This window comes from Etheostoma spectabile, chromosome 14, assembly GCF_008692095.1.
Source record: "Etheostoma spectabile isolate EspeVRDwgs_2016 chromosome 14, UIUC_Espe_1.0, whole genome shotgun sequence".
Classification (NCBI taxonomy): Eukaryota; Metazoa; Chordata; class Actinopteri; order Perciformes; family Percidae; genus Etheostoma; species Etheostoma spectabile.
The window spans coordinates 1877346-1897722 of record NC_045746.1 but is presented as its reverse complement, the minus strand read 5'-3'; the positions used below and the strand labels follow the sequence as shown (position 1 = coordinate 1897722).

Below are 20377 nucleotides of genomic sequence, written 5' to 3'. Positions count from 1 at the left end.
TATACCAAATAGTCCTACACTTAATTTATTGTTGTCTGGTTTTTCACTGAATGCCATATGTGCATGTTATATAATCTTTAGCCTTTTCTGGTAAACAATGTAACTGCTGTTGTGGTCTAAACTGTGCTTCAACTCTTATACAGTGAATGTAGATACAGTACAGTTGTAATATTGTTGAAATGTAATTTTCTATTACACAAATGCTTTTATTGCCATGGCACAGATATGTAGGAAAAGGTAAATACATTACAGTTTGTGGGACTTAAGCCTGAGATCACCATTTATTCTGTAGGGATGTGTTTTGAAGAGAGGGATAGTCACACTACTTATTGGTTCACCTTAATCAACAACTTTCAAAGTGCTAGAAAGACATGAAATCACAAATACAGGAACAACGAGCAGACCAAAAGTGAATCTGTTGCAGCAATCCCTTGTATACATGTATCTCGGACGGACAAATTTAAAGCAATGGTGATGACGCATTAATCAGCCTGCGATCTCAGTGGGCTCTGTCACCAGTTTAGAGCCATCCCAAACAGTCTTGAACTGCTCAGGTACCGGAAACTCCCTCTGTAGAACAACCAAGAGGAAACAGTAAATGCAGCTGTGAAATGAGAACTGTACACATGAAAGATTCAGGAAAACACTGGATTTACACACACATTCAGATATCAGACACTCACGTATTCGTCATCTTGTGGTACCAGGATGTTCATCTCAGAGCTCTTAGCACTGACGATGTCACAGTTGAGGGAGTCCTTACTCAGGTAGACCTGGCAGCCCTCTGTCTTGTTAATGGAAATGGTGGGAACCGTTCCCAACACCTATAGAAAGAAATCTTGCATTTATTGATGTGTGACATTATTTGCATTTATATAAAAAAAAACTACAAATAAAACTGATTCCAAATATGTTTTAACAGAGGATAACATGAAATATGGGCTACCTAAATGAGAATACACATATGTATGTGTATAACACAGTTGGTCCATACATCAAAGCAACAAGTCGTAAAGTCAGTAAACAACCTAACAACCCAGTATTAAAATGTAGAATGGTAGCCATGAGAAGCAATTAATATTGCTGTTACACTCAAATGTGAATTTGCTATAGCCTAAAATCCTTCAGATCTACTGTATTATATGTTCAACATAGATAATTGACTTGTGTATCGTTTTGTATTCTGCAAATGTTTTTCTCACCTGTAACTGAATTGCCTTTGAGTTGATTATCTCCACAATCCCGACTACGTTTTCAAAAACCAATCCCAGTTTCTTGCAGTTGTCTGGAGAGCGTCAGTACATATACATACACAGTAAAGACAGGCATAATCAGAAATTATGAATTTCATCACACATTTTCAGTTGGTTTTCAGACCGCTTACCTATGATGATGGAATTAATTTTGCCCTTGATTTGCAGGGTGGAGTTGTTACAGCTGAAGACGTAGACCACTTGTTTTAGCTCCGTTTCCTCAATCATCAGGTCGTGTTTCTGCTCAAAGTACTCCTGCAACCATAAGGGAACAGATGCATTCAAAATATTGTATATCTTCCTTTGGGAATAAGCCCTTAATAACAAACCAAACATTTCACATACCACCCTCCATTTTTTCCCTTCCAGCTCCAGCAGAGGGGGTCTTTTCTGAACGGCTGCCTTGGATGAGTTCCCAGTCCCTGGGGACTTTGTCTTGGTAGGTGAAGTTTGCGAACGCAGATTGGGGTTCTTATGGGTCTTCTTGTCATCTGATATATGCTTCAGACCTACAGTTGGTAAACACGAGGGAAAATGATTTCTGCAAATGCAGGGATGTAGCAAGGATTTTGGACATGCAGTCTCAAAGGGATATTTCACTGTTGGAAAGATGAATTTGTATCTTTAAATTGGGTTACTTATGTAGTACAAATGTAAATTTTGTTTTTCAAAATTGGTGCGTTCTAGGCCAAGAAAAGCCAGAAAATGTGTTTTTGGCTCATGTGGATGAAAGATACCAAATCCCAGAATGCACTTGCTGCTCAAAGCATCCACTTCCAAGCCACTCACACAATTTAGAAAGCTCTCATCTCAGGGGGACATGAGGGAGGGAAGCACAGTCATTCGAAACTACTACCGGGTTTCTACTGATACAAAGCTTAATGCTAATCAGTGAAGTATCCCTTTAATTCCCTAAGCACTATCTGAAAAAAAATAGCCAACAACCAAATTCAAAACATTGAACAGTTCCAATACATTTTCTGTAAATTGTATCTCCCTACATGGTGTAGTTCCTGTGGATAACTTCAAACCCCTATCAAATTTAAATAATTTAGTTGCCAGCCTAAAAACAACCACATTTTAAAATATTTAGTCTAACAAATGTTTGAATGGGCCTTAAAAAAGTGTCATGTTTAATTGTAGAATGTAAAGTCTTATTTGTCTGATTAAAACACCCCATATTCACAGAAATATCACAGGACACAATATCATCTGTGTCGTACAGTATGGCCCTGTCCATGTGCATACTGTGTAATCTTTCTTCGACTCACCTTTAGTGATGTCCATGCCCTGGTTGAGCTGGGCAAATAGCTCTGAGTGTTGGGCCAGCGCACTGCCCGCTTGAGACTTGGAGTCATCATCAATAAAGACCGGAGGTGGGCCCGGGGGAGGAGGGGGAGGTGGACAGGAGGGAGCACTGGGGGGGTCATAGAGAGAAGGAGGAGCGATAGGGCCCTGGAGGGTGGAGAAAGAAAAAATGTTGAAAGCAACGTTACATTTTAGCTTCATGAGCTTTTATTGAGAGAAAGTACAGCAGCAGTGCCAGGTGTTTTGAAGTCAACTGCTGTAGTAAAACATCTCTCCAGCAGGGGGAATGTTGCACAAAAAATATCTTTTAGCTTGGTGGCTAGAATTCATTTTTTACAATTCTTTATACCAGCAGACCATGGTGTATGTGATTGTGCTCGCAATACAAGCAGTTGAAAAAAACGTTTCATCTTTAGTGCCAAGAGATACATTGATAATGGGGAAGCACTTTTATTTCCTTTTAATCAGCTTTAAGGTTGTTACTTTCTCTACCTGTTAGTAGGCTATATACTGTATCAGCTTGTTACAGCTCTTTATTAAAACTATATGATGTTTACACTGGGTGAAATACTCAGACCCACGACTATGGTTTGCACCAATCTAGCAAATGGAAATATTCTAGATATCTTAGCATTATTTATATACATTTTCCAAAAACATTTCCCAGAAATATTTAGGCTCTTTGGAAACTTCTTGGATCTCCGCTAGGATTTCAGATGAAGTTTGTGGCTTTGAAAAATGTTGCTTGCTGAGCAGTATACGTTTATAACTATGCTAATCCGGTCCTGTAATTAGTGCTCTGGTCATCTCTAGTCCACCTTAATGTGTCTACGATGAATAGATGCTTTGGTTCATTCGAGCTGTGTATAGTAAAAGTGCACAGCCATCTATCAACTACTACAGTGAGGAAAAAGCACAAACACACTTGGGGTTTGAAGACCTTGTGCAGCTGCCAAAGACAGACAGACAGTAAAACACACACACACACACACACACACACACACCTATCACAGCGGTTCAACTGTCACTTTACGCACTTCTACAGTTCAGCTGAGACTACTTGGTCTCTGACACAAGGCCCGTGTTGTGAAAAACATAGCTGAACAATGCTGACCTGTTAAGCTAAATAGCTAAGCGCACACCACTGTATTAGAACCAGCATGTGTGTGTGTGTGTGTTCATGCATGGCTGTGAAGCTGTCTGACTGCTTCTTTGTGTTCCTGCTTGCTTATGTTTGTGTGTGTATGGGTGTACACAAACAGGTTTGTCTGAATTAAAGGACAACGTAACGTTTTTGTGAGAGGGAAATTCTGACCCTTTTTTAAATTTTGAGGGGTGTTTAGTCACAATTAATCAGTTCTGATAATCAATAAATCAAGTCATTTTATAAAATGTTTTTATTTGGCATATGTAACAGTAAAGTGTATTGTTCTGAGTTTAGACTGTTGGTCGGACAAACAATTTGATAACATCCGTTTGGGATTTACGAAGTTGTGATGGCCATTTTCACTGTTTTCAGACATTTTATAGACCAAACAATTGAGAAAATAAATGTTAGATTGATCATTAATAAAAAGTATTATTTGAAGCCCTGCTTTAGACTGTGTTAATTACTTTTGGTGAGAAGGTTTCTTGTTTAGAATGTACTTAACTGGTTAGAGGCTGCCACAAATTGCCTGCCAGACCACAGAAAGGACAGTCTGAACAAACCGTTAACAACTCAGAGACAGAAATTGTTAAAAGTATGACAATCAATAAGAATAATATTGATTTCTTAAATTCTTTAATTCATTTTTGCCATTAGCCTAATCAGAAGCATAACTGATGTGATTGTGTGTGTGTGTGCATGCGTAAAGCCACCTCCATATGTCAGCCTGTGCATGTCACAGTATAATTGTGTCATTAAACCCCTATCTGAGCAGCAGATGACGGCTGCGTTAAAGGGGACCAGCCCTGCAGTTTAGGTTACGTACACAGACTCTTTGTCGGGGTTCTTCTGTGAAGAAAACCTTCATTCAAGTAAACCCTGAGGACCACCTGTTAGTACCACACACTCCCTTCGTTGTACGCACACACTGTGTCCCTCATACACATTTCAGCTCTGTCGTCTGACAGCAGGGACAACAGCTGACACACACACAGCCACTGCCAACTCTCAAGTTTCTGCATGTAGAAAACACACATGCATGGACAGCTGTTGAGCATTAGCTTAACCTAATGTTGTAACCTAGTCATTTGATGTTAGAGGAACAGTTTAACATTTTGGGAAATACGCTACATGTCTGTATGACAAATATTAAGCTACAGCTTAATTTAGCTGGGCATAATGAATTAAAACAGCTAAAATATGCCTACCAGTATTTCAGAAAGTCACTGTTTCAGTCCAATAAATAGTCCCACATACACCTCATAAAACCCCAACTTGTCCTTTTTAAACTTAAGTTATTGTGCAAACTAATTAAAACAGATACAAATGTGTACCTTCGGGCATTGCCATGCTAGATGTTTCCCCATTTTCAATCTAGTTGCTATATGCTAGGCTAAGCTATCCGAACGGTCTCCTGGTTAAAGCTTCATACTCACCATAAAGACATGAGAGTGGTATTGATCTAGTCATCTAATATCAAATCAAATAAAAGTGAATATGTGTGTTTCCCAAAATGTTACTACTGTTATCTATTCCTTTAAGAGTGAAATTGCACTACAGCTTTCCCCAAGTGAATTGATAAAATAAGAAATAATAAAAATAAGGTAATGTGTGTGTGATAGGATTTGGTTTCAGGCCCTCATAATCTCTGTGATTTATTGAGTCTGAGTGCAGAAGAGAAGAGTCCCAGAAGAGATATCCATAAACAGAAGTGTGTGGGAGTGACAGAGGTTTTGTGAGCTCTATGAACAACTGAGTTGTGCAGCTACTGGAGAGAGGCTCATTCATTCATTTATTCATGCTCTCTGCAGTGGTTTATGTAATCGGCTGCTCCATAACTAAAAATAGAAGTTCATTTGAGCTCTGATATAAAAATATCATAGCCTGTGAATGGAAACTAAATGAAAACACAGTTAAGATAATACACAAGTTGTTACAGGAGTAATGAATTGTACGCAAGTGTACTGTTAACTTTGAGAGAAGAAGTGTGTTATACTCACACTCTTGCTCCACACCAGTCCTGTAGAGTGGTGCTGTTTGATGAAGGACTGCATCTCGGTCCAGATGGACAAGTAAGAACGCACCCAGTCTACGTGACGACTGTCGCTGGAAGAAAAGGGGAGGTTGATGAGACAAAGGTATGAAGGTCAGATGGAAACAGAGAGGAGCATGGGCTAAGTAGTAAAGTAGGAAGGAGCAAAGGTAGGATGTGGATGCAAAAGAAGGGGATTTGAGGATGGACAGTACTTACGTTTCCTTGTAGTCCTTCAGCACTCTGTTGGTGTAGAAGGTAGCAGCATCATTCATCTCTTTCACATATGGCCCGGGCTTCTGACACTGAGAGACATGAAAGCTCATTAGAAAACACAGAAGCACTGTGAGGTCAAAACAGTCCTATACAGACCATTGCAAACGTATCTGACTCTCAGCAACATTTGTCTTCATTTGAGAGTAAAAAGCAGAAGAGTGCATTGTGACATTGGAGTGATGTTTGATAAGACCTGTTTTGAAAAGTCCCATCCTAACAGCATCTTACACTGACCAGATTCAGCTTCAGAGGTTTTTCTTTAAGTACTCAAGTAGAAAAGCTTTGATCTTAATCTAAATGATATTCATCCCTAAACTCAGAAGAAGAGATCTGATGGGAAACAGAGACTGATGAGAGGACAAAAAGGGGGGCAAATACTATGTGTAAAACATAGTAGCTAGGTTGTATTTTTTATAAGTATCTGTCTGTCTGCAACATTATTACAGTTGCGTATTTTGCAGTTTCCTTGAGTGAGTTTGTTTTATCCAATTACTGTATATACGTGTTTGTGTGCTTTTTTAAACTTGAGCTTTTATAGGCTGATATGCATCTTCTAACGTGTGTTTTTTTGTATACATTTGTGTGTATGTGTGCATGAAAGTACGTAATTGTACTCTTCCTCACCACAGCCACCCAGCCGAGAGCGGGGATGCTCTCGCTGACGGCTGACAGGTGGTTGAAGAGGCTGCTGCCACGGTTTCGTTCACGGAAGCTCTGGATCTCCTGGATGTGATCTGAGATTGGCTTCAGCAGGTCATGCAGCTCCGTCTGCAGAAGAAGAAGAAGAAGGGAGGAATTAGGATAGAACAGCAGAAGGATGCAGGAGAAAAGGAAGAATTGTCAGCGTGAGAAGAGAATGCAAGATGGAAGAACTAGGAAGGGGGGTAAGAGATTTGGACTTAAACATAATAAATTTAAATCAAATCACTTCTTTAGCACTTCGTCATTGACATGTTTCAGATAGTTTTGATTTTACTACCCCGGCGTTGTTTACACCCATACCCAGCCTGTTCTCGGTGCCAGTCAGTAATTCCTAAACTAGGCTACAGGACAGTAACTAACTTTCTTAGCCAGAGCTTTTTTCCATTGGATCTTCCAGATCTCAGCTACAGTGTAGCCTGTCTCCCAGCCCTCAGCTCCCCTCCCCGCCGCTCCGTTCCTACAAACATTCCTCGGTTCATGGGGAGATCCCTCTGGCCTTGTAAGGCATACCGCTCCTCCAGTGTTTACAGTTTACCTATCACACATGCACCCGCACACACATAGATTCAGGAAGGAACACAATGTTTCACTGGGGAATTTCTGCTTCAGTTTTCTTGTTCTGATCTGCAGTGAAATGGCTGCTATGTGAAACATGTACTGTTAATGAGCTGTAAAACGTGTTTATTTAAACAGTGAGAAGTTGCAGAACACTGCTTTGTTTATGAAGTAGCTTCATGCATTAAGATAAGCAGTATATTTGCTTTGATACTATCAGCTTTTGTCATATACCTGATGTATGGTAAAGTATCTCTCTTACTCTTGTTTATGGTTTATTCCACAGCACACAATTCATTTGTGTGTGTGTGTGTGTGTGTGTGCGTACATAAACACATCCGTTTTTTTTTTTATTGTATTTTTGTATATAATATACCTAGATGTAGGCGTGAAGTCATGCTGTTTATGAAAATACAGCTACTAAATGTGTGTGCAAAGGTGCAATGAAAACAGAATTAGATATTAGATAATTCTTTCCCCAATAAGAATGCACATGATCTCCACAAGCTGAGATAAATGCTCCTTTCTCTGCTCCTCTGGCTGCTTTTATTTTTATTTTTACTAAATCCAGTTAATATCCCTGTGCGAGCAGTTTCGAAGCAATATATTTTCCCTGTCCAATAGAGATACCATACGTACATATATATGCATATGTCCTGGGTTTGCTGAGAAGGAATGTAAGGATGATTTGAGGTAACAAATTTAAGTGTCAATCATGAACCACAAAAAACATTTTAGGGGATAATTGTTCCAACACCTTTCTCCCTCGTTATTCAGTTTATTCTTTCAGTTTTCATCACTTAAATATTTACTTACTACTATTTACTTATTAGTATCTTTCTCCACTATTTCAACTAATGATTATTTTCATTACAGATTATTCTGCTGATTATTATTTTTTCAACTTATCAATTCAATGTTTTTTTTATAAAATGTTCAACAATCATGAAAGATGCCCATCGTGGATTCCCAAAGCCTTCAAATGTCCAACCAAAAACCCCCAACCCAAAATATCATAAATAATCATAAATAAAAAAGAAAAGCATGCAATCTGCACACTCGAGAAGCTGGAATTAGCATGTAAAAATGACTAAAACAACTAATCAGTTATCAAAATAGCTGCAGATTAATCTAATAGAATAATCAACTAATCGTTTCAACTGTGCTATTTGTGTAACTCCTCGAGTCCATTAGAGCTGTCTATCCCATCACATAACAACGTCATCATGGCTCCCACTGAAAGTATGGTGTGTATTCTGTGAGTCAGTGCACTTGTCAGAGTGTGGACTTCCCCTACTCAGTCTGCACAGTGTGAAGAAAGACAAATATATTAGCTGTATTCCCAAGTGCACTGTTACAGTTAACCTGTAACTGTTATGGCAAATTTACATGCTGGCATTAAGTCAGAACAGAAGTCAATTTTCCATGTCAGGACAAGCTATGTTTTCTATAAAACTTCTACCACAGCTTTTGTGGGAACAAAAACAAAGATATTCCTAAGCACAGATAGATCTACGTTGTTCTTACATAGGGCATCTCTCAGAAAGTCTATGTGCTGTTTGGTATAGCTAACATTTGGACAGAGCCAGGCTAGCTGTTTCCACCCTGCTATTTGCTAGCTTTTTCAACAGTGCTTTATGCTAAGTCAAGCTAAGCTAATCGTGTGATCCCTGTTGAGAGAGAAAGAAAGAAATACAAAAAGAAAGAAAGAAAGAAAATAAAACTTTTACCAAATGTCTTACTACTCCATTATATCAATAAACAGTGATACTGTGGGTCTATTTAAATAGAACAAAACAATTCAAAGGAACAATTCAACATTTTAGGGAATACGCTATCTGCTTTCTTGGAAGATTGTTCCCACTCTCATGTTTGTACGCTAGCTAAATATGTAATAAATATGCTAGCATAGCTAAAGCATAAAGACTGGAAACAAAGGGAAACAACTAGCCCGGCTCTGTCCTACCAGCACCTCTAAAGCTCACTCAACATCTTATATTTCATTTTTTAAGTCCATACAATTTTTATTGATTTTTTTACTACAAAAAAAAGGGTTTTACCTTGCTATCTATCTGTCTATCTATCTATCTATCTATCTATCTATCTATCTATCTATCTATCTATCTATCTATCTTTGGCTCTCTCTTAAACACACACACACGCACACGCACACACACACACACACACAGAGAGAGACAACAGGCTCAAATATAGAACATGCCCATAAAAAGTCAGAGAGCACAACAGCGGCTGTGCTGCAGAGAAAGGCCATAACTTTGTAATCTGTGAGTGTGTGTGTGTGTGTGTGTGTGTGTGTGTGTGTGTGTGTGTGAAGAGAGGCTTTACTAGTTTAAGTCACACAGACCTTTCCTCCTAGTATTGGTCTGTCTTCCAACCTAATCAAACATTTAGTTGTAGGGCTATATCGTTGCATTCATACAATCATCTTGAGTTGTCTGATTATATAAACACTCACAAGTTGTAAACACGGAAGCCACCGCTACAGTGAAAATTAATTAGCTCTTTCATCTTTAATGATGAAAAATTACAAGTGAAAACAGCAATAAAGAATTTTATTGCCTTATCCCTTATCTCTCTCTCCTCCTTCTCCAGTGTAGTCCTCTCTCTCTGTAAACTCTCATTCTTTCTCTGTTTGCATTCTGACAATCACTGAAAGCTCTTTTCACACGTCTCTTAACCAATGACCGACAAATAGGGAGTAATCACTTCCTGGTTGGCTCCAAGAACCCTGTAAAACACACACCACACACCACCACACACCACACACACACACACACACACACACACACACAACACACCACACCACACACACACACACCCACCACACACAACACCCACACACACACACACCACCTTTTTCTCCCACCCCCCTTTCTCTATATGTGAACATGTTGAATGTGTTGTATTAGCGTTTTCTTAGTCAAAGAGCAGCGTAATCCCTCTGTGAACAGCACAGCTTGCTGGGGACACAGGAGGGAGGACACACTGACACACAGCACTGAGATACAGTTCACGTCTATGTTATTGGGAAACGTGATGCAATTTGTAACTGAATGTCATGAGAGTTGCACTTTGCATCACCTGCTGCAGTTAACTGCAAGATTTTGTTGCTGTGAGCACAAACACAAACAGCAGCAGCCAACCAAAACGATGACATCAAGTCACATGATACTATTATTTCCTCCACTTTCTGTTGGTTATTTAAACCAACAAAGAGCATACTGTGAAAAGCAACAATGACAGTGAGGCAATAAGTAATGCTACCTTAAAGTACACACATCATAAAAAAACTCACTTTATAAGCAGACTTAGCTTTTCAAGAAGCAGGTGCTAAAATGGAGCGTTATAGACAGAGGGCAAATTCAGGTATTATCAGACAGCCATTGTGAGAATTATATATATATATATATATATATATATATATATATATATATATATATATTAGTATATATAGTATATATATAGTATATAGTCGCCCATTTTTCCCCTTTCACTCTCCAGGGGAATGAAATGCAGCAAAGGGCGGGTCAGAGTCAAACCCGAGGAGTAAACCTCTATATGTGGGCGCCAGCTCTACTAACAAAGCTATCCGGGCTTCCAAGAATGTGTTTTTACAAAATTAAAGCACGTAAAGATGTTATAGTGGCAACCCAAAATACAAACATGAACCTGAAAATGAGCATAATAATGTCTCCTTTGTTATGACATGATGGTTGGCAGAGAGGATTTATATTGCTATTAATACACCATAAAATAACGTTTTAACAGTTAAAATTGTAACAGTAAAGTAGTCTTTATCCTTCGCTTTCCACTTCCGGGATAGCTTCCGCCAGATGTACTTGGTATTGTATTTTCCATTTCCTTCCACTTTCTTTGTGTTGGCATTTAAAATTCTTTGGATTTATGAGGACTATTGTTGACTGCTTCTCAGATCTCTGCATTGAAATTGAGACAGCTAGCTAGACAAGCTGTCCAATCTGAGTTTTCGCTCACAAGACTATTTTGCAGTGGCTCTGTGCATAGTTAAGCACCGCCCATGTTAACTCAGATTGGTTTAAAGAAATGCCATTATACCAGAGCAGGTTTTCCTCCCATCCCCAAATGCTATGTGGAGTAGCCAGATCCTCCTTTGTTGCGCTTGGAGGAGAATCTGGCAAAGCGGGACTAACAGTAAAGCCACAAGGGCACCTCAAACCTTATAGTTCTACAGTCTAGCACCAACCTCAGAGTTGAGGGGAAAGTGTCAGGAATAATTAAAACATAGGCATAGGCATATTTGCTATAGTAATGGTTTCAATCATTTTTACTTATTATGAATTATGTAATCAAAGGTCTAGCCAAATTTACTGATCTTAACCTGACAGAATAAGTGCACATTCACAAAACTTCTGTGGGATGGGTGCTGGATGCCAGGGACCACACAGCTGTCACAGCATCCGTAGGTTTTAGCATGTTGTACCTGTGCAGGTTCCTGATGCATGGCAGCCATTTTGAGAAAGGTTCTCTGAGTCTGCAGGGCGTTGTTCACCATCTCCGCCTGTCAATCATAAAGAACCAAAGTCAGATAGGTTAGGATTACAATAAATGCTACACATTCTATATTTTGTATACTGAATATAGACAATGTTACGATGCCCTGATTTGCATGACCTTTTTTTCTTTCTCTTTTGTTTACACTTTGTGGGTTCTTTCACGCTTATTAAAACCTAGGCAGTGAATCTGTCTCTTAGAAATACAAAGAAAGTACAGCTGCACGCACGCACACACGCACACACGCACACGCACACACACACAGATTACAAAGTTATGGGTTAGTCCCAGCCAGCTGTGTCCTGTGTGTGTTTGAGACCTCCAGTTGCGGGCCAAGGAAACCACCAGGGAGGCTTTCTCCATAAAAGGAGGTTTGCAAACTTAAAGAGACTACCCCTGGCTCTTGCTCATACACTCCCCCTCTTTCTCATCCCACTGGGACGCAGAGATAGAGATCTTCTTTCGAGGTACTGAGGAAGAAATGCAACTTTTTACTTTGATTTCTCTCTGCCTGCCTTTACTTTTCTGTTTTGGAGCACTCCCTGTTGTTCTGAATTTATTCAAAAGGACATGACACAGCTGTTATTGGCAACTGGCCTACCACAAACACACACTTGCAGTCCTAGTGGAAGTATGGGTCATTACCAAATAGGAAAAGGTGCTCCTCTAGCAGTTTGATAAATGAAAGTAAGAGCAAAGTTCAATTATACTCCCATCCTTGACTTTGTCGAGGACAGGAAACTTTGGACCATGGACCTCCCATACACAAGCATCACTATCCTTCAGCTTTCCAATGCCTCTAAATGGGATCTAAAGCAGGAAAATCCATGTTTGTTTATAAATGTGCATCCAATCAAGTAATGGTTGGCATAGACTGCCTGCACTAGTTGCTCCACTTGTATTCATCTGTGCCCCCTTTTAGAGAATAGCTTGGCTCATTCCTTTGAGCAATCCAACTTCATACACAATACAAAACACATGTAGAATTTCAAGTCATTTAATAAGAAAAACATTTTAAATTGAGGGTTTCTCAAAATTAGTGGCAACGTCTGGATTTACATTGGAAGTTAAATGGATACTTCAGCAATTACTATTTCTCTTCCATTAAATTGGGGGACTTAAAGGGGAGAAATATCTTTTTTTAAATTGATACAAAACTCATCTTGAAGAGTAAACGGAACTTATATGTGAAATTAGTCTAGTGCCACTTTAAAAGATATCAGTTAAAAGCATTGAGGTGGCACCGAGAGGCAGAGGCAGGGGCTGAGACAGACGGTAGCTCGCCTCGCGGTGGACCGTCAGCTCGATCCCGAGATCCAAATACGAGCTTATGTAACTTACAATTAATTAACTTACATGTTTCTCCACCTCGCCTCCTATGGCTCGGCTGTTGTTCATGTACTCAGACATTGGACCTCTCAGTAGGAGGTCAAAGGCCTCCACACACTGAGACAAACCTGGAAAAACAGGGAGACATCACTGCTCTCATGTTGACCTTTCACTTAAATGTACCCAGTGCCTGTTTAACTTGTTTCTCTGTCTCCCAAACCTCTGAGTATGGTTGAGCACAGACTTGCCTCCATCAATACCATTGACACAGCCCCCGTTAGCCATGCCACTGGACGCCTGCATCGTGACGGACATCTTCTCCAGGCGAGTCACAGCTCTCTCCAGCCTCTCCATTAAACCTTCCATGGTGACAAACCTAGAAACAAAAGAATGGTTTCTTAAGTTGTACAGTAATCTTAGGTATTAGTTTTGTGATACAGTTTTTCACTTCATTGATAACAGAAGAAAACTGTCTTTTATTCCCCTCTCTTAACAGGGAGGTGAGAGATCAGTACTGGGTCCTGAGCTTATCAGAAGATCACTATTTATGACAGAATCACTATTCTACACACGCTGCTGCTCACTGTTTATAAAAAAACTGGCCCATGTCATTACAAAGTGAAACTTAATGTAGCCAATGCACTGTGCTCTTCATGAACACTGTCTTTGCTTGCTTACAACTTCTGCCATGAACACATGTGCGTATCACACAATTGCATGAAGGAGGGACAGAGACTGGAGACAGGCTGAGTGGAAAAATAGAGAATTGAGTACAGTGGGGGAAAAAAAATTAAGAAAACCTGGACAAATACCTGTTGAATATACAGTACCTTTAGATACATACAAAAAGAGTACATGTTTTCTGCTCCAAAAAATAAATCAAATTAATATACATGTATATAGACAGACTATAACCACAAAAATGGGGAACCAATTCAGTCAGAGTGACTCTATCAGATCAACTGTGCTGATGCTGAAAGAGTGACCTCAATGACCCTTGATATTCCCACGATGACATTTAGAGATTAAACACTTGAGACACCCACATAGATTGGACATTTAACATACATGATTATATAGACTGTACCCAAACGCAGTTGGCTCCTTGTAAACAAATCTCCAGCTGCGGTCGAATGCCACTGAATCATGGCACAGACCATATTGTGTCTCTTTCTTTAACACTGACCATATGCCTCACTGTGCAGCAACGCAGGCAATTGGTCAACAGAGTGGAATTCAATCTAGCAACCCATTGCATGTTTACGCAAACTATTGCTAGGTAACTTTCCTATCTCACACCTACTACCTTTATGTCTAACACACAATCCAAGGGTGTGAGTTATAATCTGTTTTATTTGCTTCACAAATTATCTATAAAAACACCAGGAGGCTATGTGTTACATTAATATGGCAGCTATGTAGACTGGATTGCGTTCCTTGTCTGTAATCTTTGTAAATGATGTCTTGTAATTATGTGTTATGAGCAGCAAACATGTCCTGATGGGCGTCATCGAGTCATCTCTGGAGAAACTTCTCCTCTGTGCCAGATGCCAGTCACAAGAATCAGTTGCTATTTCTGCTCTCTGGGTCAAAACAGCTCTGAAACCTGGAGAGCTCAATGTAGACTTAACATCTACGACAAGTCAGATATGAAGCAGCTATCCAAGACATTTGCTTGGATGAAGTTTATTTCTTGGGTTTAGACAGCGATAAACCTATTTTAATCAAATTATGCTGTTGCATTTTGGTACCACTTTCTTTTAGGACCTCTATACAAGATTCATAGCGTTGTTGTCAACAAGACATTTTTTGGTAACACACCTACACGGAGTCCTGGAGTACAACACTGTAGTAAGGTGGTTAGCGGAAGGTATTAAGTTATTCTTTAAAGATGTCACCTGGGGCTTGAGAAATTGTGGTGAGCAGTTATACTTTTCTGTTTTCTAGCTAATAAACAATGAAAATAATCACCTGTTGCAGCCCCTTGGTTTAAGCTTTAAATTGTTTACATTAGATGGAGGACAGAGAATCAACTACTCTATTTGTTCATCATTGCCTTAATCCTTGCCTCGCCCAATATATATTGTGTTTAAAAACCTGAGACGGGGCGCCCAAATAACTTAGTTGGTACAGCGGGCACCCATACACAGAGGTTTACTCCTCGACGCAGAGGGCCAAGGTTTGAATCCGACCTGCGGCCCTTTGCTGCATGTCCTTTCCCCTCTCTCTCTGCTTTCATGTCTTCATCTGTCCTGTCAAAAATGAAGGCCACAAATGCCCAAAAAATAATAATAATAATAATAACCTGAGACAGAAACATCCAGCGTCTGCACTGATTGTATTGTCAACCAGCCAAATTTTACATTGCAATGCAAAACCATGGCTAATGGTGCTCTTTTAGCTTTTCATATACACTCAATGTAAGCCCATTACAGAAACGTAATGGGAAACAGCCGGAGTGGGTTCAAGTCATGAGTGGTACAAAGAAAGTAACCCACCAGACAAACAACACAATGGTGCCATTAATGGAATTCATCTATCATTAATGTTCAGCTGTTGTATTAAGTAGACGTTAGTAGACCCCGGAAAATGAACACATTCCTCCCACTGTTCCTGCAGACAGGTGGGCAACAGCGGCTGCCACATAAAGACCCCAACCAACAGCTGAGAAAGCACATGCTCCTGCAGTGGAAAGATATTACTGACTTCCCTCTGACCTGCATGTCTCTTCTGAACCCTTTGGCCTGGTATCTGATCTTTGGGGCTATATTGGACCACAGCCAGCTGCTATGGGCCTACTGTAAGGTATTCAATTGTAGATCTCAAGGTCCTGTGCTGCACTGTACAAATACATTTTAGTGAATTCAGCAAATTATTGTTTTATCAGTATTGTGTTTATGCTACAAGAGCTACTGTTGATCATGCAGCCACTAAAACAGGAAGCTGTTTTATCAACAGTATGAGCTGCTGGTGAAAGTCTTGGTATTTTGTATCCACTTATAAAAACAACTGCTGTAGCATCTTGGTTTTTGTTGTTGATTTAATTATAGCTAATATTGGGCATCCCGGTTTAATTTAACTTTTTTTTAAAAAATTTAGTTATAGGCTATAGGGCAGGGCAATACGGCCAAAATCTTGTATCCCGATATAGGTACAGTAATCCCAGTAATATCCCAATATAGCATGTTTTTTTGATTGTTCAATAAATAAAGTCTTTATGAAAATAACCACATGCTTAAAGCCTTTTTGTACACTCCTGAGTGAATTAAATACTTGAAATGAAAAGTACTGAGTATTGTACTCATTTTATTAAGAACCATAGTGCAAAATTATTTACGTTCTGGTCAGAACGTAAATAAGCTAATGTCAATGTTAATGTCAATTTTGTTTGTGTAGCATCTTTCATTATAAGTAAAACCAAAGTGCTTTACATTACAGAAACACTATTGGAATATGATTTAAAATGCATTTAATTTTCCTACATTTAAAATTCAGGTTACGGTATTAGTTAACTTTTTGTCTTTATGAATCCACATAAATGAGAGCTTAATGGATTTTTATACATTTAATTAAAACTGGTGTTACCATCAGGAGCAGCAACACCAGTGATGGTGACAGCAGTTACAGTTTTTATGAAATATGTACAAAATGGAAGCTAGAGTACCTCAAACCACTTGTTGCTAATCATGTTAAACACTCTAAAATATGTAAGTTAATCCATATGTATGATCATTTTTTCTAAATTTTTACTTACCCTACTTAATAAAAAAAGTCATACCAATGACGATAACTAAAATCCTTTCATGAAATCATGAGATAAATGAGACATTTTCAAACATTTTAAAAGAGACAGTAGATTTACTAAGTGTCTTCATGTACAGTTCTTCAGGAAGTAGAATGTACAGTACAGAAAGTAATGTCAAAACGCTTCATATTTTATCAGAATAGGGATTATTGTTAAATGTAATACCAGTGATGTGACACCAGTGGACAGATTTTTAATATTATTTTTAATATTTAGTTATTTTTTTTGTTATGTCATCCACTTCATAAATGTGATATTGGTGTAAACATCATTGCATTTAAAAAGGGAGAGAAATACCTTTTTTAATTTAAAACTTGCTCTTAATCCTCCATACATGCCTGTGGGGACAAGCAATTTTCTTGTACTTGGAATTTTATATAATTGATTAAAAACAAATATTGTCATTCATGGCTTAAATAGGTATAATTATTCAAAAAAACATGGTTCATTATTAAAATTTAAAATTAAATGTGACTACAGAGTATGATTAAAGTGTTTGCTTTCTTGGATTGGTGGGATTGCTATGGACGAAGTACACAGGCCATACACTGGCAAGAGCAACTTACGTTTAATTCAATTTTTCTTCATTTAATATTTTAAGTTGCGCTTTCTTTTGTGGGGTGCAAACATTCCACCATAACAAGTTCCTTCCCGAGACTATTTTGCAGAGCCAACATCGCTCCGTCCGAGCTTGCGCTGTCCAAGACGATTGTGATTGGTTTAAAGAAATGCAAACAACCCAGTGTTTTTTTTCTCCTTTTCCAGAAAGTATGTGTAGTGTAGCCAGACCTTACTCCACAGCACTGTGAAGATAGGTCTGGCAATGCATAGTCTATATCCACGACCTTCCACTTCGGGGATTGCTCTGTTGCCGTCGGAGATTTTGCCTTAAGTACTTCTTTTTGGGCAGATGTTACGCTTTCTTTGTTTTGGCATTTTAAATGGAGTTAATTTGTTAGCTTAGGTTTGGGAGCAGGGCCACGCCTAAAACACGCCTCTAATCACCAGACAAACCTACTGGTACCATGCCATGCAGCGGCCCCGTTGTCTCTGATTGCCTGACCCACCCTCCCGTTCCCTCCTCTTCATCCTTCCATCTTCTCTCTCATCCCTTTCTGTTTATCCCGGTGTGCACCTCTCTCTTGTCTCTTCTAGGTACCATCCGGGGGCCTGTAAACTGATCGGGCACAAAACTGTTTCCGAGATGGAACCCCCACTCTGAGTCTCCTTCACCCGACCATCATGCATCGTCCCAGACCAGACATCAGATTACATCAACATTAATTCATACATCTGCACATTCATAATGTTCATTAAATCTTTAAACTAACATATCGTTGTGGCGTGGTCCATGCTAGTGAAACTCTGGTCGATTGATGAGGACTATGGTTAACTTAACTTAATTGAGACAGCTAGCTAGACTATCTGATATCGTCATGGGCGGCGCTAAGCGCCGCATAGCGCCCAGGAGCCTCTGCAACACAGCTTCGGGAAGGAACTTGTTTTGGTGGAACATGTGGACGTTCAAAGGTTGTTTTAGTCGTGTGACAGAAAACTCAGATTTGACCGGTAGTCTAGCTAGCTGTCTGGATTTACCTTGCAGAGATCTGAGGAGCAGTTAAGCATAGTCCTCATAAAGTGACAGGAGTTTAAAATGCCAAAACAAAGAAAGCAGAAGGTAACAGACATCAAATTAAAGATATCAGGCGGAATTTTGGGCGGCATCTTAACAATCCTGGAAGTGGAATACTGTGGATACAGACAATAGACAATGCAAGACTAATTTTCATATAATTTATTTTTTTCTGAGCACTTAAGGACTTCCTGTCAATGTTGGCTCAAAAGTTAAGTTCAACCGAAGTTTAACTCAATCATTATGGAGGAGCCGTGATATAATCAAAAACGCCAAAAAGCTACTAAATGGACCTCGAGGTCAATGTTTTGTCAACTGTTTGATCAGAAATGAAATCTCACCTTAAAGCTAGCTACAGCCTAGCTACAGCCTATGTAATTTATAATATTAACAGGCTAAAACTCATATTATCTGATTACAGGTGCTCATCACGCACGCACGTGCAGGCAAAAGATGACGCTTATAAAACATGGCCCACTGCTGGCATGTTGACAGGACTTTCACCGCTCCTCAAATCTGATTCACGCTACAAAAATAACCGTTACTCGAAAGGAGCAAACAAGATGAAAGAAAACAATTAGTACGAAATCCATACTGTGCTCTTTTACTGCGTGCTAGAGCACCGCTAAAAACCATGGCGCACAGGGAGCAGGTGAAGATGACTGTGTACATTTCTGCGCAGTGTGACACCCAATTTTAACCTTCCGCCCCACCCCGAAATTACCAAACTTCACACTTAGTTTGAACCTCGTCAGTATAGAAACATCTTACCTCCCTCCTCTGGTCCACAGTAAATTAGCTGATGTTTTGTTGGGACTGTTAATATCCCAGGACGGATTCGTGGCTGTGTGCTGCGGCCGTGCAGTCCCCCTCCTGGCCCGTCACTCAACTGGGCAAGCACCGTGACTCTTCCGGGATGTCCTAATTAAGCAACACGGTGAACCTGAAAGCCTCACGGCGTGCAGAGAGGACCGTGACTCAGTGCTGCAGTATCTCCTTTGGAGCGGACAAGCACTTACCTCGCAGGCAACATGGCAGCCTTAGACAGCCCTGCTAAAAATAGACGGGTTATTGAGGCTGTGGCGAAGTCTAAACGGGTCTCTCCTGAGGGAATGGACCTGAACTTACAGGGAAGTCATCCTTATCGACTGCAAAGGTTTGACCCCCAACTTGGAAATCCCCTTAAACATGATAACTGCAGTAGGTCTAGCCTATTATATCAGCTGCTGATGTAGGTTCAAATTAGCTTTTACATCCTGGACGCTGAGAGTCTTTGATAAGTCAACTGCTAGGCTACAAAATGTAATAATGACTATTCAATAATGCCTCCAGATCAAACTATTTTAAAGGAGTGCTCCACCAATTTAGTATTGCACTTTGATCAAGTTCTGGAATTTGAAATTTGAAAAACTAAGATTAAAAGAAGAAAAAAATGGTGCAGCCGAGGTCAAGATATTTTTACTTCAATGGAGCGTTGCAGTTGAACTGGAATTTCCGAGTTCCCGGTCAGAAATTTCAAATGGATTTTGACATGACGATCCCAAAATCCCTGTATCTCAAACTCAGAATTACAACTCGGAGGCTGACGTGAACGTTTAATTTCCCCACTCGACACCTCACATGTGATTGACGTGAATGATATGACCTGAACGTATGTTATGCAGTCTTTCTGTTATACATTTGTAATTAAATCCCAAAATGATTTAACACTGATGACAGGAGCTTTTAGCAGATTATTTACTATTCATTAACATGGGGACTTGTTACAACTCATAAACACTTTATA

The 20377-nt window shown here is 39.5% G+C and overlaps 1 protein-coding gene across 2 annotated transcripts; it reads right to left on the bottom strand.

The window, feature by feature from the left end:
- Positions 1 to 9: 9 nt before the first annotated feature.
- Positions 10 to 19666, bottom strand: cap2 (cyclase associated actin cytoskeleton regulatory protein 2). Of its 2 annotated transcripts, XM_032535054.1 has the most exons (13): positions 19363 to 19666; positions 13402 to 13529; positions 13181 to 13281; positions 11754 to 11831; positions 6641 to 6784; positions 5960 to 6045; positions 5709 to 5814; positions 2525 to 2708; positions 1599 to 1762; positions 1385 to 1508; positions 1203 to 1285; positions 684 to 824; positions 10 to 570 (listed from the first exon to the last, which is right to left on the bottom strand). In XM_032535054.1, the coding sequence occupies exons 2-13, from the start codon at positions 13517 to 13519 to the stop codon at positions 487 to 489; spliced, it is 1413 nt and encodes a 470-aa protein (XP_032390945.1). In that variant the 5' UTR covers positions 13520 to 13529; positions 19363 to 19666; the 3' UTR covers positions 10 to 486. The 2 variants fall into 2 exon arrangements, with proteins under 2 accessions (XP_032390945.1, XP_032390946.1); XM_032535055.1 differs by lacking the exon at positions 19363 to 19666 and having other exon boundaries at positions 13374 to 13530.
- Between the last annotated feature and the right edge of the window lie 711 nt (positions 19667 to 20377).